Source organism: Lineus longissimus, chromosome 1, assembly GCF_910592395.1.
Source record: "Lineus longissimus chromosome 1, tnLinLong1.2, whole genome shotgun sequence".
In the NCBI taxonomy this organism is placed as follows: Eukaryota; Metazoa; Nemertea; class Pilidiophora; order Heteronemertea; family Lineidae; genus Lineus; species Lineus longissimus.
In genome coordinates this window covers 29076510-29095620 of record NC_088308.1, presented here as the reverse complement: position 1 = coordinate 29095620, position 19111 = coordinate 29076510, and the positions used below count along the sequence as shown (strand labels likewise).

The 19111-nt window shown below is 43.7% G+C and overlaps 1 protein-coding gene across 2 annotated transcripts in view; it reads right to left on the bottom strand.

Annotated features, from left to right (window-relative positions):
* Positions 1–1488: 1488 nt before the first annotated feature.
* The window catches only part of LOC135496476 (uncharacterized), a 33668-nt gene continuing 16045 nt past the window's right edge, over positions 1489–19111 (bottom strand). Inside the window, exons 15-38 of one of the 2 annotated variants that reach the window (XM_064785823.1) lie at positions 17860–18111; positions 17216–17394; positions 16422–16548; positions 16122–16162; positions 15538–15582; positions 15058–15177; positions 14545–14667; positions 14048–14147; positions 13672–13742; positions 12944–13198; positions 12331–12567; positions 11995–12187; positions 10883–10906; positions 9316–9596; positions 8914–9144; positions 8462–8563; positions 8071–8195; positions 7611–7776; positions 7070–7351; positions 6235–6804; positions 5731–5866; positions 5098–5357; positions 4689–4875; positions 1489–4507 (exon numbers count right to left, since the gene is read on the bottom strand). In XM_064785823.1, coding sequence (XP_064641893.1) covers positions 2949–4507; positions 4689–4875; positions 5098–5357; positions 5731–5866; positions 6235–6804; positions 7070–7351; positions 7611–7776; positions 8071–8195; positions 8462–8563; positions 8914–9144; positions 9316–9596; positions 10883–10906; positions 11995–12187; positions 12331–12567; positions 12944–13198; positions 13672–13742; positions 14048–14147; positions 14545–14667; positions 15058–15177; positions 15538–15582; positions 16122–16162; positions 16422–16548; positions 17216–17394; positions 17860–18111 — 5666 coding nt within the window. In that variant the 3' untranslated portion in view covers positions 1489–2948. The remainder of the gene's footprint in view (positions 4508–4688; positions 4876–5097; positions 5358–5730; positions 5867–6234; positions 6805–7069; positions 7352–7610; positions 7777–8070; positions 8196–8461; positions 8564–8913; positions 9145–9315; positions 9597–10882; positions 10907–11994; positions 12188–12330; positions 12568–12943; positions 13199–13671; positions 13743–14047; positions 14148–14544; positions 14668–15057; positions 15178–15537; positions 15583–16121; positions 16163–16421; positions 16549–17215; positions 17395–17859; positions 18112–19111) is intronic. The other variant, XM_064785834.1, reaches the window with a different exon arrangement.

The following is a 19111-nucleotide window of genomic DNA, read 5'->3' as shown; positions in this document are numbered from 1 at the left end:
AAAGAAGCCTCTGAAGTCCCACTACTCTTGATGTCAAGTGATATCAACTCGAATTGATCCGTCCATTAACATCTAACCCAAGCAACTCGAACATTCCTATACGTACGGCTTGGACTTCTCAGACCCGTGTGTTTCAAGAGGTCTATTGAGGACTGTATATGTGTCCATCCCATTCCTCGCACCAGCGACGTGAAATTGACGACAGCCTGTTTGGTCTGTTGTTTTGCACTGTGACACGTATTGTACATTGTTTGTTCAAATAAAAGACTTGTTTACACTCGTCACTGTGTAGTGGTCTCTTTAAACAATGGTTTTTCAAATGGGCGTTGGAGAAGAAATGTCACTGAAATTTATGACGTCGACAGTGATATTTAAGGGTTCGACTATAGCTTCAGGCTGCGTTCAAACCTCTGGCTCCTGAAGACAACATTCACTACGTGTCATTTGTCACGCCTATGACTTGAGGCTTGATTGAGTTACAGGCCTGATCGTAAACCCCTTGGAAGGGAATTTCGGAGGCAGAAGTGCACAGGAACGAATGACCAAAACTGATCATTGCAAAAGCCTGTATGCTCAAAATTCCGATAACAACTTCCCTTCCTACAGTGGTCGTCGATATTGCAGGAAGAAGGGTATATTGGCTAGGTTAAGGTAGCAAGTGCGCATATCAATTCGGCTGAGAATTTTCCTGGCTGATCGCAATTGACCATCCTAAATAACAAGAAGGTGGTGAATGGATTCTTCTTTCGTGTAACATGACAAGAACCACATTTGCAGTGAAAGGCGTGTAGGCCTAGTTGATTGCGTAATCTTCCATGGCCTCAAACGAAACTCTAGGCCTATTGACTGAGAATTTGTCTAGACGCTATTGATATGCTTATGCTGGCTGGGTTCTCAATGTTACACTGTGTTTCGTGGTGGACCGTTTCAGTGTTGTGAAAACCGATTTAGGATTCGTATTTAGCAGAGGAAATTACTTTCGTCCTGAGATTTCGTTCACCAGAGAAACTGTAGTGAATCTCAGTAATTCACAGCGACCGTGTAACAGAGACCGATATGCCGAGTGGAGTTTGGCAGGCTTCGATACGTTGCTCAAGGTAGGTCCTCTATCTTCAGTTTATGTTGTGACTTTTCAGTTGCTCAATAACAGCGAGGTTTCGCGCCTATTCATTGATACGACAAGAATGTGTGGGATTGACACGCCCTCTTTCTAATCTTCACTTCGTCGATTGCCAAAGATACAGCTGGGACATATGTTATGAACACATCTGCACCAGTAACCATACATCAAAGCAACCAGATATACTGAATGTCCAATGGCTGCATAATAACTAAACCTCGTCGTAGAAGGGCATTACCGAAACCTCACTGTTGATAGAACTTCCACGTTTTCGCCAGTATCATCTTGCTGTGGTCTGAATACATGGATTTCAACATAACAATCAGACGGGTGTCAAGGTCTAGGTCAGAAATAAAAAGAAAGCAGGCTACTTTACTCGCATCATCTCATATATTTCAACAATACGTTCACAATATCACAGATACAGGTCTACATGTGCACTTTAATGTGAAATAATATCACAAACGTCGTCTGCTGGTACTGCTGGGCCGGTTGGGCGGAGAGCGGGAAGGAATAAACCCCGTGTCATCTTCTTCATTTGATCATATCACTAACATTACTGGGCAGCCCCCCCCCCCCCCGCCCAATATGTGACAATGTAGATAAGGGACGCCATCCTGGTTTCCAGATGTAATGTTAATGCTTGCATCTAGAAAAATCCCATCAGTACTGCTATAGTTATTGTAGTCATTACATCAATAGGATATTACCCAAAAGCGCTTCATTCGATGATTTTATAAAATAGATTATGTGTGACAAGTACGGGTCCATAATAAACTTCAGCAGTAACGATTAACTTAAAAGAAACTATATGCTCATTTGTTCAGCAGTAACCCTGGCAACTGTACGTAGGACGGGATATACATGTAAAAACAGATTCCATCTGCGAAAATATCACGAAAAATTATTTCTTTGACAAAAATAGCAACAACTCATTAAAATTAACAATTAGTTCAATTGGCAACATCAGCCATGTTCTAAGTTGAGAGTGAGAATCCACATCTTACGGACCTTTTGAATTGACCCTGTCAACAGAAGTTTAGAACTTTATGGAATTCACATTTTGGTTATCCAAATGCATAGTATAGACGGTACATTTCGTTTCGATAGCTTAACTGTCCATCGTAACAAAATAAACAGCATCTCTTTCGCGAAAGAACTATTTGATCTTTTGATGAATACATTATCACACTTTGGCCCGTTTGCTACTTCTTCTCGTCGCTTACATCTGATATTTTTGCGGCAACAACAAGCTTTACAATACTTAATCACATGAATTGCTATCTCTATGAACTGACTAAGAACTGACAGTATGATGGGCGATGATACTAGAACTTGTAGCGATGTCCAAACGTAACAAGAGAAAATAGTCTTCTTTAAGTTGCGATTCCCAAATTCGTTGAAGATCTTAGTATTTGGTGGGTGTCCAATCATTATAACAACGTTTTATAGTATAGCATCTTTAAGGGAATCTTGTGAATACCTTATCAATAGGAAAAGCACTAGTATGGTAACACTTGATAGCTAATTTTTATTCGGTAAGACGTGACCAACCTTGCATCCTTTGCTTGCCTTCAATGCGTGATGATAGAAATTGGAAAACATTCATGTTATCCTAACACAAAGTGCAGAGTTTCTGTAAGACAACATTGGTGATGAGAACAAAAATCCACCTGAAATTACAGTTGTCAAAGATATTTGGGACTTTCAATAGAATGTATCAGTCTATCACCTTTATTCATGTTCTTTATAACAGAAACTGCTGCCTATCTAACCTAATGAATACCAAACATGTCTATGCACATTGGTTACAGTCATGTACGAGCCTTCATTTAGCCTTTGCTAGACTGAACCTCCTCTCAATGCTCTCCACGTCCGGCATGGGCATGTGGATATTCAACGCTGCAGCCCTTGCTTGGTTGTCCTTTTGCGCGTCCATCATCTGCTGTTGTTTCATCATCATCTTCATGGTCGCTTTCCCATCCTTACCCATCTTGTTCGGATCCAACAACGCATCGATCTTGTCATGGTCGAAGTACACCTTACTGATGGAATTCAGCAGCTTGTCTATCTTGTCCGGGAAATTATCGATCTGCATCTCGAAGGGCACTGGCATGCCGTTCATTCCTTCTCGCTGGTTGTTGAGCGTATCGTCCCCGGCCCCTGGCGGTAGCTGCGGCTGGTTATGGCCTATCCCCGTCCAGGATTTGAAGCGCCGCATGATGAAGTCGACCATCTCGAAGTCATTGGACTGCTTACTCACATCGTTCTTGACGATGGTAAACGATTCGTTCAGGATAGACAGGAACATGTTGATCAGGACCATGATGATGGTCACCACGAACAGAAAGAAAAAGAAGGGAGCCAAGATGGGGCTTGCATCCAACATGGCCTTGAAGTCGAACTTGCCCAACATGATATTCAAGCTTGTCTCAGCAGATGCGATAAAGGATTTGTAGCCGACAAGCTCTCGTAAGAAGATCAGGTAAAAGAACTGGACATAGGCGAAGAAAATGATTGAGAACATGATCCCGAAGGCGAACATATCCTTCCGAGAATGGCGGAGAACTGAGCCCAGTACCCCCATCCGCTTGTTGAAGCGGAGCAACCGCAGGAACTTGAGGTTTGCTAGGAACACGAGCCAGCCAACCAAGTAGAGAAGCAGCTCGTTCCAATATGCCACGTACTGGAACTTTATATAGGTCAAACCGTGAGACTTCTTGAAGGCTGCCACAAGGCCTTTCGTGATAAAGTATCGGTAGAAGTAGATGGCTATAGCTCCAATGGACAACCCGATGATGGCCGTTTCACAAAGGTTCCACACTTGCTTGAAGTAGCCCGCCTTTTCTTTAATCAGGGTTTTCGTTTCTCTATAAATAAAAAACAGGAGAAAGGCGCAGAAGAGGACCTGGCATGTAATCTCGTACCATTTCCCATCACCGTGGTAGTCGCCGAGAAGATTGATGGATTCAAAGCGGAACGTATTCACCATAGCAGTGCTACCCGGGACCTCTGTAAGAATGGTCGACACAGAGAACAGGTTGATGTTTGGGTTGTACACCGTGAACTCCACAAAGATAGCTCGAGTGTACGTATCTAGCCATAGTTCATCCATCAGGCGATCAACGCTGTCCATCAATTCTTTATCACCACCCTGCAACCTGTGGACATAACCCCCGCCAGAGTAAACGGCAAGGTTACCAGCATATGGAAGGCCATCCAACGCAAATGCTGATGTATAGGTGTACTCTTCTCTTGTGTTGTTCAGTGTCTTGTTATAAGGTGTCCATCCTACTCCAAAGGTCCCCTCTTCTTGGCTGAACATACCGTATCCTTCCACACACTCGTTAATGGCTACCTGCATCACCTTTTCAACATTACACGAGACTGAAATGAAAAATGGAGATGTCTAACCAAATGAATAAAATTGTCTTTTCAGGAAACAGGCTTACTCGTGCTAATTAGCCAGGTCAAAATATGAAGAATTGCAAAAGGAAAGGAGTGAAGAGAGGAAATCTGACATTTTTGGATGGCAGATTTTCAGTGAAGTAGCTTATAGCAGACTTACATGGCTTAGCTCTGAGCTGCCGTATAACAGCATAACCCATGAGTCTCTGAGACCTGTCCGAGATGAAGCCTCGTTGTCCATAAGCTTGGGCGTAATAATCGCTTTTGTTGTCGTACCAAGGGTCTACAATAAGTGCCGGTAGTAGGACTTGCTTTGTCCAGTCCCAGTAGCCTTTGAAGGTGTTTATCTGAAACAGTGGTATGTTGGGTTGAAACTATTTGAAGCAATGATATTCTCTACAGTATGTACATTTAGGTCATCAAATTTGCATGAGGATCAGATGTGACCACAACTTATGTAGTTAAGTGAAGTCAATCTAACAAACTGAAGATTCCTTTACAAATATGACCAGAATAAGCTTTTGAACTTGCAGCGAATTTTCAGCATTTGATACTTCTTATGAACTCACCTTTCTGTAGTCTGCGCCAGGGTCGCCTTTGTTGCTGTGGATGAAAACGTTGACCATCTCATCCTGGAGAGTGTAGGAGTCCGGGTCTCGGAAGCTGTAGCTCACAGAGAGTAACACCCACACATAGAGACAGTAACTGAGAACCTCTTTGATGATCGAGTACATCTTCAACTCCTTGAGGCGGTTTTCACGGTATTTCTCGAGCTGTACTGGGTCTGGTGGCTTGTAGGCAATCATTCGCGGTTTCGTCACACCGAACGCTGTAGAGTAAAAGGTTTTGCATCACTTTATTTGACATATCTCACGTTCATCTTGGATGAATCGCAAAGAAGGCCGTCTCACATAGAGAGAATGTGTCGAGATATAATTGAATTCATGTCCTACACAAGTGAAAAAAAATCCGCTTTATGAAATCCTGCAAACACACTGATTTTATTCTTATCCTTAAAGGATGGCGAATGGAATAGGAATGAAAGAATCAACTGGAGTAGGTGATTGAGAGACTGAGAATATTGTTGTCTTATAACTTGGGAATACGAAAGCAAATACTAGTAATAAGTTGTGTTCAAGAAATATTGCTCTACTTCTGAGATTTCTAGATGGTCCATGGTGATCTTGACCTAGACCACTTACTGCCTTGGCCGTTCGGCTGGTTTAGCCACTGCTCATCATACTGCAGCTCCGGTTCCTCCTCGTCCTCCTCGTCTTCGTCGCCATCATCGTCTGCTTTCTTGAGGACCAGGGAGAAGAACAGCGCCACAAGGAATACCTGCATGATGGCGGAGAGATGCTACAAAGTCACTTTTTCATCAATGGAAAGTGTACTGAGAGTTGTTTGGACTGGTGATTGGAAATCAAGGGAAGCTGTAACAGCGCAGCTTTCGGATAAATCAAGTGACATTCATATCATTGCAGCAACCACTGACTTGAACAACAACCATGAGCTTGCTAAGCGAACTACCACATCACAATACGCAATATTTCAAAAGGTGGTGATCGTCGTCCAAACCTGAATCCTACTCGATTGTCTCTGTCTATATTCGGTGAAGACCAATCATGACTAAGACAGACTTACCTCACTATTGGGTAGCCTAATCGTTTTCATGCAAGGACTATTATAAGTATTATAATACGCACCTTTATTGGCTGGGTGATGAACACTGACATTAGGAATGCGATCATCATGGACGTGATCCACTTCTTGCACTTGACCTCGCCAAAACTGACTCCATAGAAGAACGAGAAGGTCAAGCCAATAGCGACACACACCCACAGGAGGATCCAGGAGATGATGCGGCAATAAGGCGGCAGGGAGAACTTCTTCTTTCTCTTCTTGATCAATGGGTTGTCCATCGGTATCCCAATCTTCTTGTCTCCACTGTCGGGTGGAGACTCAGGACGGCCATTGTTGATTACGTGGATTTGGTTCTGCAGATCATTTAGACCGTGGATGTCATTTTCAAAATATGGCGGAGGCCTGGCTGGTTGGACCTCGCACATCTCCATGTCTTCATTCTTGTTGACCTCCGCCTGGACATCACTGACCGATGCTGTCCCATTGTTCTCGTTCTCCTCTTTGATCTTCCTTTCCTTGGCCTCCTGAATCCGCGAGCGGCGCTTCTTCTTGGGCCGCGTCTTCCTGAACATCCACACAGTCAGGAAAGTAGCGGGGAAGATGACCAAGTTGGACATGATACCCACGCTCAGCTGAAAATGAGAGGATGATGGTACTGTCAGACATGAGACAAGATGATCAAATGAACGTCTCCAGACCAGGTTACCCTTGCAGTTACATGTACTTCGTGCCCGCTTCTAGGTAATACTGTCATATATCGGATAACATATGTTACGTTTTGGGGCCTTGAATGAATGGAAACATTAGCAGCGATAGTACCACCAACACCCCCGGCAAGCAAGGGAAGAATAGCCCAACAGAGGTCACATGAAACAGTCCGGCCAATACGTAACTAACCTGCTGAGGACTCAAGGTGAAAGGTCCTATCTCCAGTGCATTTGTGTTGGGTTTCTCCGTGTCGCTGAGACCATAGAACATAGCATTGGTCATCATAGTTAGTGCGAGGAGCTGGAAACAACAGGAGCACCTCTGAAGACGGGTGAACCGACTCCGCGGAGGCCGGCCAACCAGCGAGATCCACAAGTGCTCGTCATTGAAATTCTTCCGCGTGGTCTGCGAGAAGAGATGACCAAACTCGACCATCTGCTCCATGCCAGCAACAGGGATCAACCGGTCAATCTGAAAGTTAAGAAGATAGGTTATTTCATATGGGCCTACTATTCTATTCAACAAGTGGTGATATAAGGATAAACTGATTACGGTAGGCGTACGTGACTCCTATCTAAACCCGGCCTAATGTCTATTTTCCCAAGTGTACAAATACGAAAAGAGAGACGATGAAAATATTTGTCTTCTCCAGCTGTCCAGCACCTTAATGTCTCAACATTGCAATTTCTAGTAAAGTTTATGCAAGATTTGACCTCGACATGTACTGTACCTGTCCATCGTCCTCCTCCACCGCCAGCCATCGGTTCAGGATGAACTGATATTTCTTCTTTGACTGCAGATCATTGACGAGGAAGTATTTCAGATACCAAGAAGCGTATTTGCCTTTGCCTGAGTTGTCGTGCCAGATGCGGGCATAGTTTAGGTCACCAAGCGGCCTATAACATTAACAGTAGACAAGCCTTTAATGCTTTATTGGGTGTATGGCGATGATATTGTTTGACACAACAGGCTAGGTGGATTATGCGTTCCTGATTCTCGACCTTCATGTCACAGAGCAACTTATGTATTTCAAAGTGTTGTACATGTTTATCACCAGCCCATCTAATTCTTATCAAAGAGTCTCCGATATCACGGACTTGAAGCATTAGACAATGACAATAACTTTGTTAAAAGATACCTAATGATCATCGAAGTGCATGGACAATGGGATTTCTCTCCATTTTACGAACCTTGGCGTCGTCAAGAGGAAGCTGTCAATGTTTCCTCTGTTTAGACAATGCTTGTTACCTCGGTCGCGGTCATGTAACACCCTCACATCCGTCTCATCGTTCTCACCCGATAAAACAAAATACACCTAAAGGTAAAATTGATATATGTCAATTGTGCACGATGCCACTTTCGGAAGCTTTACATAGGAGCACATACGGTGAGGATATATTGTCTGCTGGAACTTTAGTTTTATTCCCAAGTGCGGAGATTCCGTTGATACGGTAAGCATATCTTTTTATCTTCATTAATTAACATGTGACTAAAGATAATTACCGAAGATGTCAGTCAAAAGTGCCGTATCTGGCTGTACCGTGGGTATAAAAGTAGCAAATCCCTCAAATTCTGGGTTACCTTGGATTGTGTTCCGGCTCCCTTGGACATCCCAGTTGCAACAACCACCTCGTACATATACTTATCATCAGGGTCGTTGTCAACCATTGGATTCACGCAAGCCTGAAAGAAGGATATTTGGCGTCATTAGCAGGCCTCAAGCAGCAACACCAAGGATAGTATCAAAGAAAAACATTCACCTCACCATGAGACACTTGGTAACATATTGGTCATCCAGCACCAAATGTTGACAATGTCATGTGAGAAGCAGACCTTATCGCAGATTTGTCGTAAAAAACATTCAACACTGTACAACCTATGGAAGCGATGCTTCATGCCGTCGTCATGCTATATCCATCCTACTATAGAACTCGCATCGTGGACTTCTCCTTCTTTTCGAAAAGCCTATTTCATCTGAATCATCGTCTTCCAAAGAACTGGATGCGACGTTAACCTGACCAATATCACCTTACCCTCTGCACATCCTTCATGTCAGCCCTTCTACATATGATTGCGCCGATACTATACAGGATGATTATCACTATCAACGTGGAATAAACAGTTGGATTCTTGGCAAAATCTAAATTGGCAAAGATGAAGTTGAAGTCGAGCTTATTGGGCACCACCGCCCATCCGCCAGCGAACGATGTTAGATGGTTACATGAGCACACGACTTTAGTCCGCGAAGACTTCTTGGGGTTAACCTGAAAATAGTGAAGAGTTGTCAATCACTCCTGGTTGGGTGGGATCCTGGACCAAAGATATTAGTCTTCTATGTTTCACTCGTCGCCAACACTCACTTCGCCTCATCATAATAGGAACAGCTTTGACTGTAGCTGCTGGTGGTTAGACTAGACGAGCGGTGAATAACTTACCCAACATCCCTCGTGGCTCCACTCTCGCTTCGCCACATCAAAGTAACAACAGCTTTGAATGTAAGTGCTAATGGTAAGATTAGCTGTGACATTCCCCTTCTTTGACTTCCAACTGGCCAGGGTTTCGTTGTTCACATCTGGTTTCACGCCTGTCCTGTTGTAAGTTTCAAACTCCGAGGCGTTTAGCTCACGTAAACCGACATAAACTGTGCAGGGGTCTTTGGCTTTCAACTGTGAACTCTTGGCTTTCTTGTCTAAGGTGATGGTATACGGGTCGCTTACTGAAACGAAATGAAGAGAGAGGAATGATACACCATCCAACATGTTCAAGACGAGCTTTATGGAAGACTCATAGCCAAGTGGTGAGCACGGCAGCTGGCTGCCTTGCAAAAGGCTCGGTTTGATTCCGGGGACAACTTAGCCCCGTACGGCTATCGTATAGCAGTACCTTGGTGCCTAACGCTGGGGGAGGCTAAGGCTCCAACACAGGTGGGGGAATCTGACGTGGACCAAATTCTCCAATTTTGGCAAAGACTCGAAAGAACCATGAGGCCGGAAATGAAGCTGGTTCATTGGAAGTCTCTTCCACCAGGGCGTATGATTCACACCATTTAGTTACTGGGATACAACAATATCAGAAAAAGGTTGGTCTTCCATGCGAAATTAGATAAGGGCACAGGCAGGATGTCGAAACAGAAGGCATGTTGAAGGCAGGTTGGGTTATCTATGGCTGAGGGTAACATGTCGTCGATGGGTTCGTCTTGGTATGTTTGAAGGTCTGCATTAGGGAGACTGGGTCATCGGTCCTCCATGCGGAGGTTAGGGCACATGCGTATCGGAAGTACTGAGGATAATAATAATAATAATAATACGAGTCTTATATAGCGCAGCATCCAACCATTAACTGGCCGCTCAAAGCGCTTGATAGGCCTCTTTAAAAAGCAAATGTTTCAGTTGTCCCTTGAAAGATAACAGAGAGCTGCAGTTCCTAATGTTTGAAGGAAGTTTGTTCCACAGCTGAGGGGCTCCAATTGAAAATGCTCTACCACCGACTGACATGACATTGGCCTTTGGGATAGACAGAAGAACGGCCGATGAAGAGCGCAGAGTTCGAGAAACGGTATGAACGGTGAGAAGTTCTGAAAGGTATTGGGGAGCAAGTTGGTGAAGACACTTGTAAGTAAGAAGGAGAACCTTGTACTTGATGCGCTGTTGCACATGGGATGGGTCGCCATGCAGAGGGATGGAAAAGCCAGTGCAGTGATAGGATTGTTTTTCTATACCAGGATACCATCGGGAAGTAAGGATGGGCTTTCAGTAGACATGATGAGATTAGGGTTAAAAGGTACAGGACTAGTGTGTGGCCATCGATGACAGAGGTTGATAAGGATTCTAGGGAATCAAATGGGGGACACGAGGTAATCGTCCATATTGGAGGAGTCGTGGGTTTTGATAACATTATAGTACCGAATGATCACATGATCATAAACGATGTGATAACAATTCTTGGTGGAGCAGCAATTAGGTACGCTAAGGATGGGTATAAGATCTGGGTATTATAACTTACCTGAGTCTGGACCTGCAATCGCCACTAGAGAGAACAAGAAGACAAGATAGCCTTCAACGATGTGTTTAGAGAATGATGTGCACATCAAGTGAATAATAATCGCCAAACGTGAAACAGCCTTGCCACATTTGATGACGCCAGTGCAAGAAGGCGGTCAAATGTTATCTTTTCCTTTTCGGAGTGGGCCAAAGCCACAATGAAATCAGTGGAATATGCTTAAGGACTGTAGGCGGCTACGCAGTCGCCAATGTGGCTTCTAGTAGCTCAATGTTGACAGAATGTCCACCTTCTTGCAGTAGCATCTTCAATTGTAACTCAATACTCTAGTGATAAAGCCATGCGGTCATGTGCTTGTATGTTTGCTATGGCATTGTGAACAAATCCAATGAAACTATGTAGAGGCATAGACGGGCCAATATCGTATAAATAGAACAGTATTTTGAGTGATTTCTGCGGGGTGAACTGAAACTGTGACTGTGATTTGAACATGAAGAGTGAGGCAAAGATCGGTTAGTCCCCATTCTCTATACAAAACGCATCATCTCCTTGGAACCTTTTGTCGGTGACAATATGGTCTATAATTGACCTTTGTGAAGATGTGACCTGAAGAGAGACTAGTTGTTTTCCAGAGCCATAAGCAACTCTAGAGACAGAATTACATTATTTTTATGTGATGATATACACACCCATATTCGGCATATATTGAACTAACACTACATGTAAATAGATACATGTCAGTAGAGAAAGAGTGAATTATTCCCTCTCAGTTTGCCCTTTGTTAGCCTACGACGAGGTGATATTATTTTGTCCACGTGTATCAGTGTTCCGGGGTGTGTTGAAGTGGTCCAGGTGTCTGCAACCCTCATGCGTGTGCAAAAGAAGAGATTTTGTACATGTTCTATTAAAGTATGCTTACGATCTGACGAACGCTAGACTACACTACACTAATCTCTAGAACGGGCAAGAATGAACCGACTAGTTTTGCCAAAAAATCGTTATCATAATGTTCTAGAAGTCTCCATATACCCATACCGGGCCTATTATGTTCGCCAGTAGTTTCAAGGAAACCGATAGGAAGTTTCGGCTCGGTATCAAGAAGATAACATCTCTACCTTTTCCTTTTTCCCATTTCGGCACCACAACTGTAGCATTGTAGTAGCTGGACGTGAGATTCACTCGTTTGTCAAAGGCGATGAAGATCATGTAGGCCTTGTTTGGGTCGAATGGTTCTGCTACTGGGCGGACGTAAAGTTCACTGGACTCGTAATTACAGTAAGGTGGGTAAGAAACACTGGAATAGTTGGCCTGAAATGTAATGGGAGTCGTGTTAAAAGAATGATAAAATAACTCATAAACACCTTCGACTTGAAAAGTGTTTTATTCGGTAGTCGCAACTTGGAAACAAGATAGAGGTTACATTTGGCTAAAATAGAAGGATATTGACTTACTCTGATCGAGATACTAAGGTATGGATCTGAATGTTCCATATGCGGTACTTTTCCCGGCGTCTGCTCAAATTCGCTCGGCTTCAGTTTCAAGGTAAATTTGACTTCGAAGCCAGAAGAGTTAACTCTGATTTCGTCTCCGTTTTCATCCAGATAGTTAATTTCTATTTCCGGTGATTCGATACTCGGAAGGTTTCTGTCCGACGTGGAATAACTTGTGAGCCTTTGTGAAACCAATACCTGAAACGAGGAAGAATGGATCAGTACAACGTAAACACATGTACCATTGCTAGAGATGAGTTTAATTCCTTTTCCGTTATCAGTGTCATTTATTGAGGTTCACTAAACTTTGCCAAAGCTATTGAGAGCATAACAGGCATAACACGCTGTCTTTACCAGATGTTTACCCACATTCAGTTCTTTTACAGTCAAATTATGAAATCGTACTCTTTTCACTTTTATAACCTTAGTTGATTTTGGTATGAACACCCCCGTATCGGATGCATTCCATTGGTTATAGCTTCTGTAGCCCGATTGGTTCCGTCTTCCTAAAAATGCTAGACCTGATACTCCTCGAGCAAATGCAGACGAGTAATCAGGGCAAGACAACACTTACTACTGAAGATATGCGTGCACGGGCGTCATTACAGATGGGTAGGTTAGTCTGCTGGCAGAGTGGTTCCATGTCCGCCTCGGCTGCACCCTGTTTCACTATAACTGGCCTCCCTGTCTGCACCTCATCCTTCTGTATCGAGACAACGATCTCACCAGACTTGACTTCAATGGGGCTGCCACCGGTTGGCACTAGATTTGCCAACAAGCCAAGACACTGCTTAGATATATTTCTCGACTTGGCATGAATTGCATTGCTCTAAAATGATATTATAAGGATTGGTTGATTGCACGAGTATCCTTGTAGCACTGCGTTGTCTGTGGCGCTCCACAAGGTCAAGTTATGCTTAAAATGTTTCATTCCATCCAGCCTTATCTTAAAAATAAGAGTATGAACTATCAACCAGATGAGGGTCAAGGCTAATTTCATGCCGGGGCGAGATGACAGTTCTATTTTATCATAACCTCGGGTTGTAACTATGATTTCTTTTAGATATCAAGTCGTGTAGGCCTAATCATGAAGACAATCTTATCTTGGTCTCTATCAACATTAGGTTGATGGTTCATACTCTTATTTTTAAGATGGGGCTGGATGGAATGCATCATTTGAATCATCTATCATCTATCTATGGATACGCAACCTTGCGTTTAGTTGTAAGCGTCAACGACAAGAGAAAACACCAACACTGGCGGTATTGTATGACTCAATGGTGTGGGAGTCTGATCACCTACCTGTTCATCTGACAACTCGTGGTTTGTTGATGTAATGGCCTCATCCTCTTCGATCTGAGGGCTTCCATCAACTAGAATGAACAACCACCACAAGTCAGTCAATGGAACTTCCTGACCCAAGTCAATCTGAACAAAAGAGTTTTGTCATAGCTCCTAAAGGTAGCCAACCAGCCTTAATATAAGACAAGATGATCATTTAATTGGCAGAAGTCTGGCTTAGAAATTGCTGAGTGCATACAGCGCTGAACTGACCAATGTCTTTCTCAATCGCTCAGCAGCAGCTGTCACCAGGTCTCCACAAAGGGACGCAGTGCTTTCAATGCCCAAATACCGGTCATGTCGGTCACCGATTCATTTTATAAGTTCCGTAACTTACATGGTTTTCCACTCTTCGGTAATGCCATATTAGGTCTAGCTTTCTTCTTCGCTTCTTGTCTTGCCTCGTTTCCAGGTTTTTGTCTGGTGGTCTTCTGCCCCTGAGAAGAAAACATTCGTGACAGAAACTAAAATGATGAGATGCTACGGTAGGATGAATTTGTAGTCATAATAACCCTTATCGGCACATGTATTCTACTTTGTAACTGCTTCAGGGCATTTACTTCGGTAAAACTTCTCTAATATTTCCCATGAAGAGCAAAGTGCCAGATACGGAGAGACACTTTCCAAATCCCATAAGACTCGTGCCTCGCGTTACATTATCCCCACCTATATTGCTCTTGTATGTCATTCCTTTCGCAGAGAAAAGCAACATTTTCTGAGGTTGATATCGGGATCACATGTGAGACGATTCAGTTCTTTGATGGTTTTATTGTCTGCCGCTATTTGGAATATATTGGTAGTTGTCCAATTGCAATCATGCTGAGGCAGACTTACCAGTTCCAAGTCCTTCCCGCAAGCTAGTAATCTGGCCACTATGTCGATCTTGTCTTCAACACTGGCGACTGGGTCGTTCATAATCTCATCAAGGGTATTGGCTAATAGTTGTTGAATCATTGGCTAGAATATAAACAAGAGGGTGATGGCTTCTGTTTCGTGTATGTGTGTCACATACTGCTCCCCTTCAACAAGGCAAATGTTGCATATTCTGGATTTCACATTTGGAAATCCACGTATCCCCCCCCCCCTCCCGTGGTAGGGTTAATCAACATCTACGCAAGCGAGGGATTGTGACGAGAACAACCAGTATCACTCGAGATGAAACAACCTTAGTTTCCAATTCTAGGGAGAACAGGGAAGATTTTAGAATGCAGCTGTGTCCGGAGTAAGCTGAAATACATTAAAACGCAAGACTGCTCAATGCTTTTGTATCTCTATCATTATATTTCAGTGGAAGTTTTCAACAACCAATGCACTTCACTTAATCAGGTTACGCAATGTACTTCTTACCGTCAACGTCCGGTCGTTAAGGGAAGGCAGTCTGACCACAGAGGTCAATATTTCGATGTTTTCCTTGGGACCGAGGATTACAGGTGTTACCGCCAGTTTTTTCAGCACGTTTCCTATGAACTACAGAAAAAGAAAAACACGTCAACTTTCGCTTGAGGGGAGTTGCAGTAGGGATAAACCTTGTTGATAAGACACTAAATATCCGTCAATCTAGCTTTACTTGTGGGTATTGGCTGATCAATTTGATTTTTTTCCCACAGCATGAAGGCTGCGATGTTGCAGCCAGTTTTTCCATTGCCGTTTTCAGGCAAAGAATCTTTGAAGACAGGCCTCAACGTCGTATTTCTGCTAGAAGTTGAAGTGCCTTCCTAAAAAGGTCATTCGAAGAATTTACTTGTGGTGTCCAATACTTTTCATGATGATGCCTTCGAGTAGGCAATTGTAACCGGTGTATACCGGAAATAATAAGGAGATGCATACCTTGGTCCCCTCTGCCCGCAGGTTCTCCTGCGCTGGTGTCAACAACTGAAAAAAACAATCAAACCTGTTACCAAGCTGTTCAAAAAACGAGACTTTGGCAGCAATTTTGGATATTGGCGGCCATTTTGAATTTGAGGCAAAATCCAGGGTGGTTCCAAAGCTTATCTGAAGGAGTATGGTGCCGATCCACAAAGCCATTGGGAAAAAACAAGACTGGAAAAATGTGTTTATCTTGGCAGCCGTGTATGGTATGTCAACGCAAGATAGATGGACTATGGCATTCATGCATAGCAACAATTCCGGTTGTTTGTTTCGCGATGACAACTGATATATTTTAGTTGCAGAGACACTAGGTTTAGTCGTAGATATTAGTCGTGCTAAAGATGAAGTTCGATTGCGTCATGTAGTACGAATAAACATATATATAATAGCATGCAGAGTTCCACAGAGCCTTCTAGGGGGAACTTTAACGGAAAAGAACTAAGTGCCTCTAAATGATGGTGCGCGACGCTCTGACCACTGCGCCTCTGGCAGGCTATCCACTCCCTCACTGCGTTCCCCCAAAGCCTGTTTAAACTACTTACTTGATTCCCCTTAGAGAGGTCCACCAGATTCGCCAATTTCTCTGCAAAAGAACACATAACAAATACATGTAGCACCAAACCCAATATGAGCATTCACAAATTGCAGCCTGATACTATAGTTCCGACCAGAATAAGCCGCTACATTCGTTGTAGGGGTCAATGACTCAAAATGCATGTGTCCGCCATCGACTTGTGAAAAAAGACTTTGGGTTGATGTGATAACGCCGAGTTAAAGATAACGTCAAATTAATGACTAAGTTTTTTTTGAACAAGCGGGCACTGTGGAGGCACTAGACTTACTTTGTTTATCGTTTCCTGCACTTAGTCCTTCTACGCAGGTTTCAGCTACCTCACCTGGGTTTCCCTTCTGGAAGGCGCTATCTATACTGGAGGCGAGTTCTTTAGTCGACATGATGTTGGGAGAAACCTGTCATTGACAAGAAGTAAATTTAATCATGGCAACGAAGTATGTTAAACTGCATAGTGTTGTCCGTGTGGTTTTATCGTTCCAATAATAGCGACGCCCTGGGCCTACAAATCCCACCTTACCCCAATAAGTTCAATCTCAACTTACAGTCGTTATAGGTCTTACAAGGAACTGCATCTCAGAGACTTTGGTGTCAAGATGACAAGTCAAAGGAAAAACTTTTCGCATTTGAATGATATTTGGCAACTTGGAACCTACCGCTGCCAGCGTCGCAGAGGCCTTTAGCAGAGGAATCGATTAGCGTGAGGGGAGGGAAGAAAGAACCTGGATGATGCACAGAATAAGAGAAAAGGCGACTGCCAGAGGCGAGGGTGCGAACGTGCCCCTTTGGGGCAACAGCAAGCTGATCGCAACCCAGATAAGGACTGGCAGCGTGACAAAGAGAGGACTACGTATTTTGCTCGAAATGTTGGAGGGAAGGGGGCATGTGGATCTTCCAGCGCCGCTACTCTTCTACTGATACTAAACAAACACACAAAACAAAACTCATATCAGGGACCTTACAGAGACAATATTAGAGGGACGTTGGACTTGGGGGCTCATCAACTCTACCCGGGACGAAGGGCTCATCATCGCGACCCGGGGCGAAGAGACCGAGACTACCTACCGTGACCTCTCCTGCTGCGCATTCCGTGTAAGCTCCCTCGTCATCGTACACTCGGACTTTCACGCCCAATGTTCCCTGGCGGAGAGTACTGGTCAGATTGAACTTATCACCTTCGCCTACAGCGATGAATTTCTTCACGAATTCGTTATCTGTGGCCGTGCCGGTTTGCGGAAAATTGACTACGAATGCAAAATGGATACAACTATAGAATGAGGAAGGAATATTGGGCCCGCTTATGTCATGATCATGAAGGTCTTTGCTGATCATAGAGAGGTGAAGAACCTGAGACATCTCCACCATGGTCATTTCTCTCTGGGACTGATAATTATTCTGGTCATTAGAGGTTTCAATTACATTGTCTCAAGTCAACCATGACTGATCAGACTCATTGGTGATGGATTCATGAAATGTCAAATATCATGCAGATATTAGTGAACTCTTGAATCGAAAACTCCAGTTCAAGGTAACTGCCAACGGACGCGATCCAGTCAATGAAGACAAATGGAGCACGGGCTAGTCAAATCAACAGGAGGCCATCCGATGTACTGATCATTCTTCGTCACGACCAGTATTTTAGTCAAATGGGACAAGAGACTCGAAAAAGGTGAGGACCCGATAACTTGGTTGCACTTTGTTCAACTTACCGTATATTTCATAAAACCTCACTTTTCGCTCATCAGACCATCCCGCGCCGCTCACCACAAACTTGGTGGAAATGTACGTTCCTGTTTTCGGCGAGACGCTGCAGCTGCCTTTCGTAGGTGGGCGGTTCACCGTGAAATTCATTTCGGCAATGCCTCTTAGACCGAGATAGGACAAGGTCAGTTCGGCTTGATATAAGTCGGACTCCTTTTCAAAGAGTGGAGGCAGTAAGGTCAGTTCCTCTGATTCCTCGCCTGAAAGGTGGAGTCAAGTGCTTTATTTTATTCAAAGACGAGAGGCAGAAATATGCTTCATTCAGACAGTAATATCTATATTCTAATAGATTAAGGCGCATTGAATCGAATGGCATATACATGCTGGTATTCCATGACCAAGCTCGAGTATGGCCCACAAGGGCATCATTTCATCATGATGAGAGAACTGATATATGAGTCATATCTACAATAGTCAACCAAAGGCACATGCTAATACGTTACTACGACAGTAACCAGTTGGGATAGGTCTGTAAAGTTACTTTAAACGATTAAATGACTAAGGTTAACAAGCTATTGCGACCTATATGGTGCTATCATCTGATCGCATGAGAAACCTTTGTGACAGACATTTTGAACTCCGCAAAAACTTGTAATAAGAGTGACGAGCGAACACAAAGCTCGACGAAGAGAACATCACCACTGAATCAGAGGAATTCCTTCCTCTTCCCATTTCATGAAGTTGATAGGTTTTATTCTTTCTGAGGCTGAAGACCGTTGATGATTACAAGGGGAGTTGGGGATGCACGACAAAGGTGACTACAACTAACAGGTTTACATCCTTACACCTGGACGACCATTCCAAATCGAAATGGCTGAGGAGCGCATTGACGTCATTGTTTGAAACCGAGGAACTCATGGAGAAGATTTGATATTCGACCTGGCTCGACTTGACCGTAGATTTCCACAAAATTGTATAAAAAGAAACTTCACATCAAACTCCAGGGAAGCCGAATGCGAATGATTAGGTATTTGTCATTTTGGGCAGAAGCAAGGGGGGGTTACACTCATTATCATATCTTGTTCTTACCTCTTGAACCTGTAGGGTTGTAAAGTATCGAATTGACAGATTAGTCCGCGTTAGCAGACGCAGCGTCTGCGCGTGCGCGAACTATAGCTAGCTGGTGCGGGAACGCAGCGGTTCATTGACCATGGTGCCTATCACTTCATCAGGAAACAAGTGAAGGTTGCCGAAAACGAT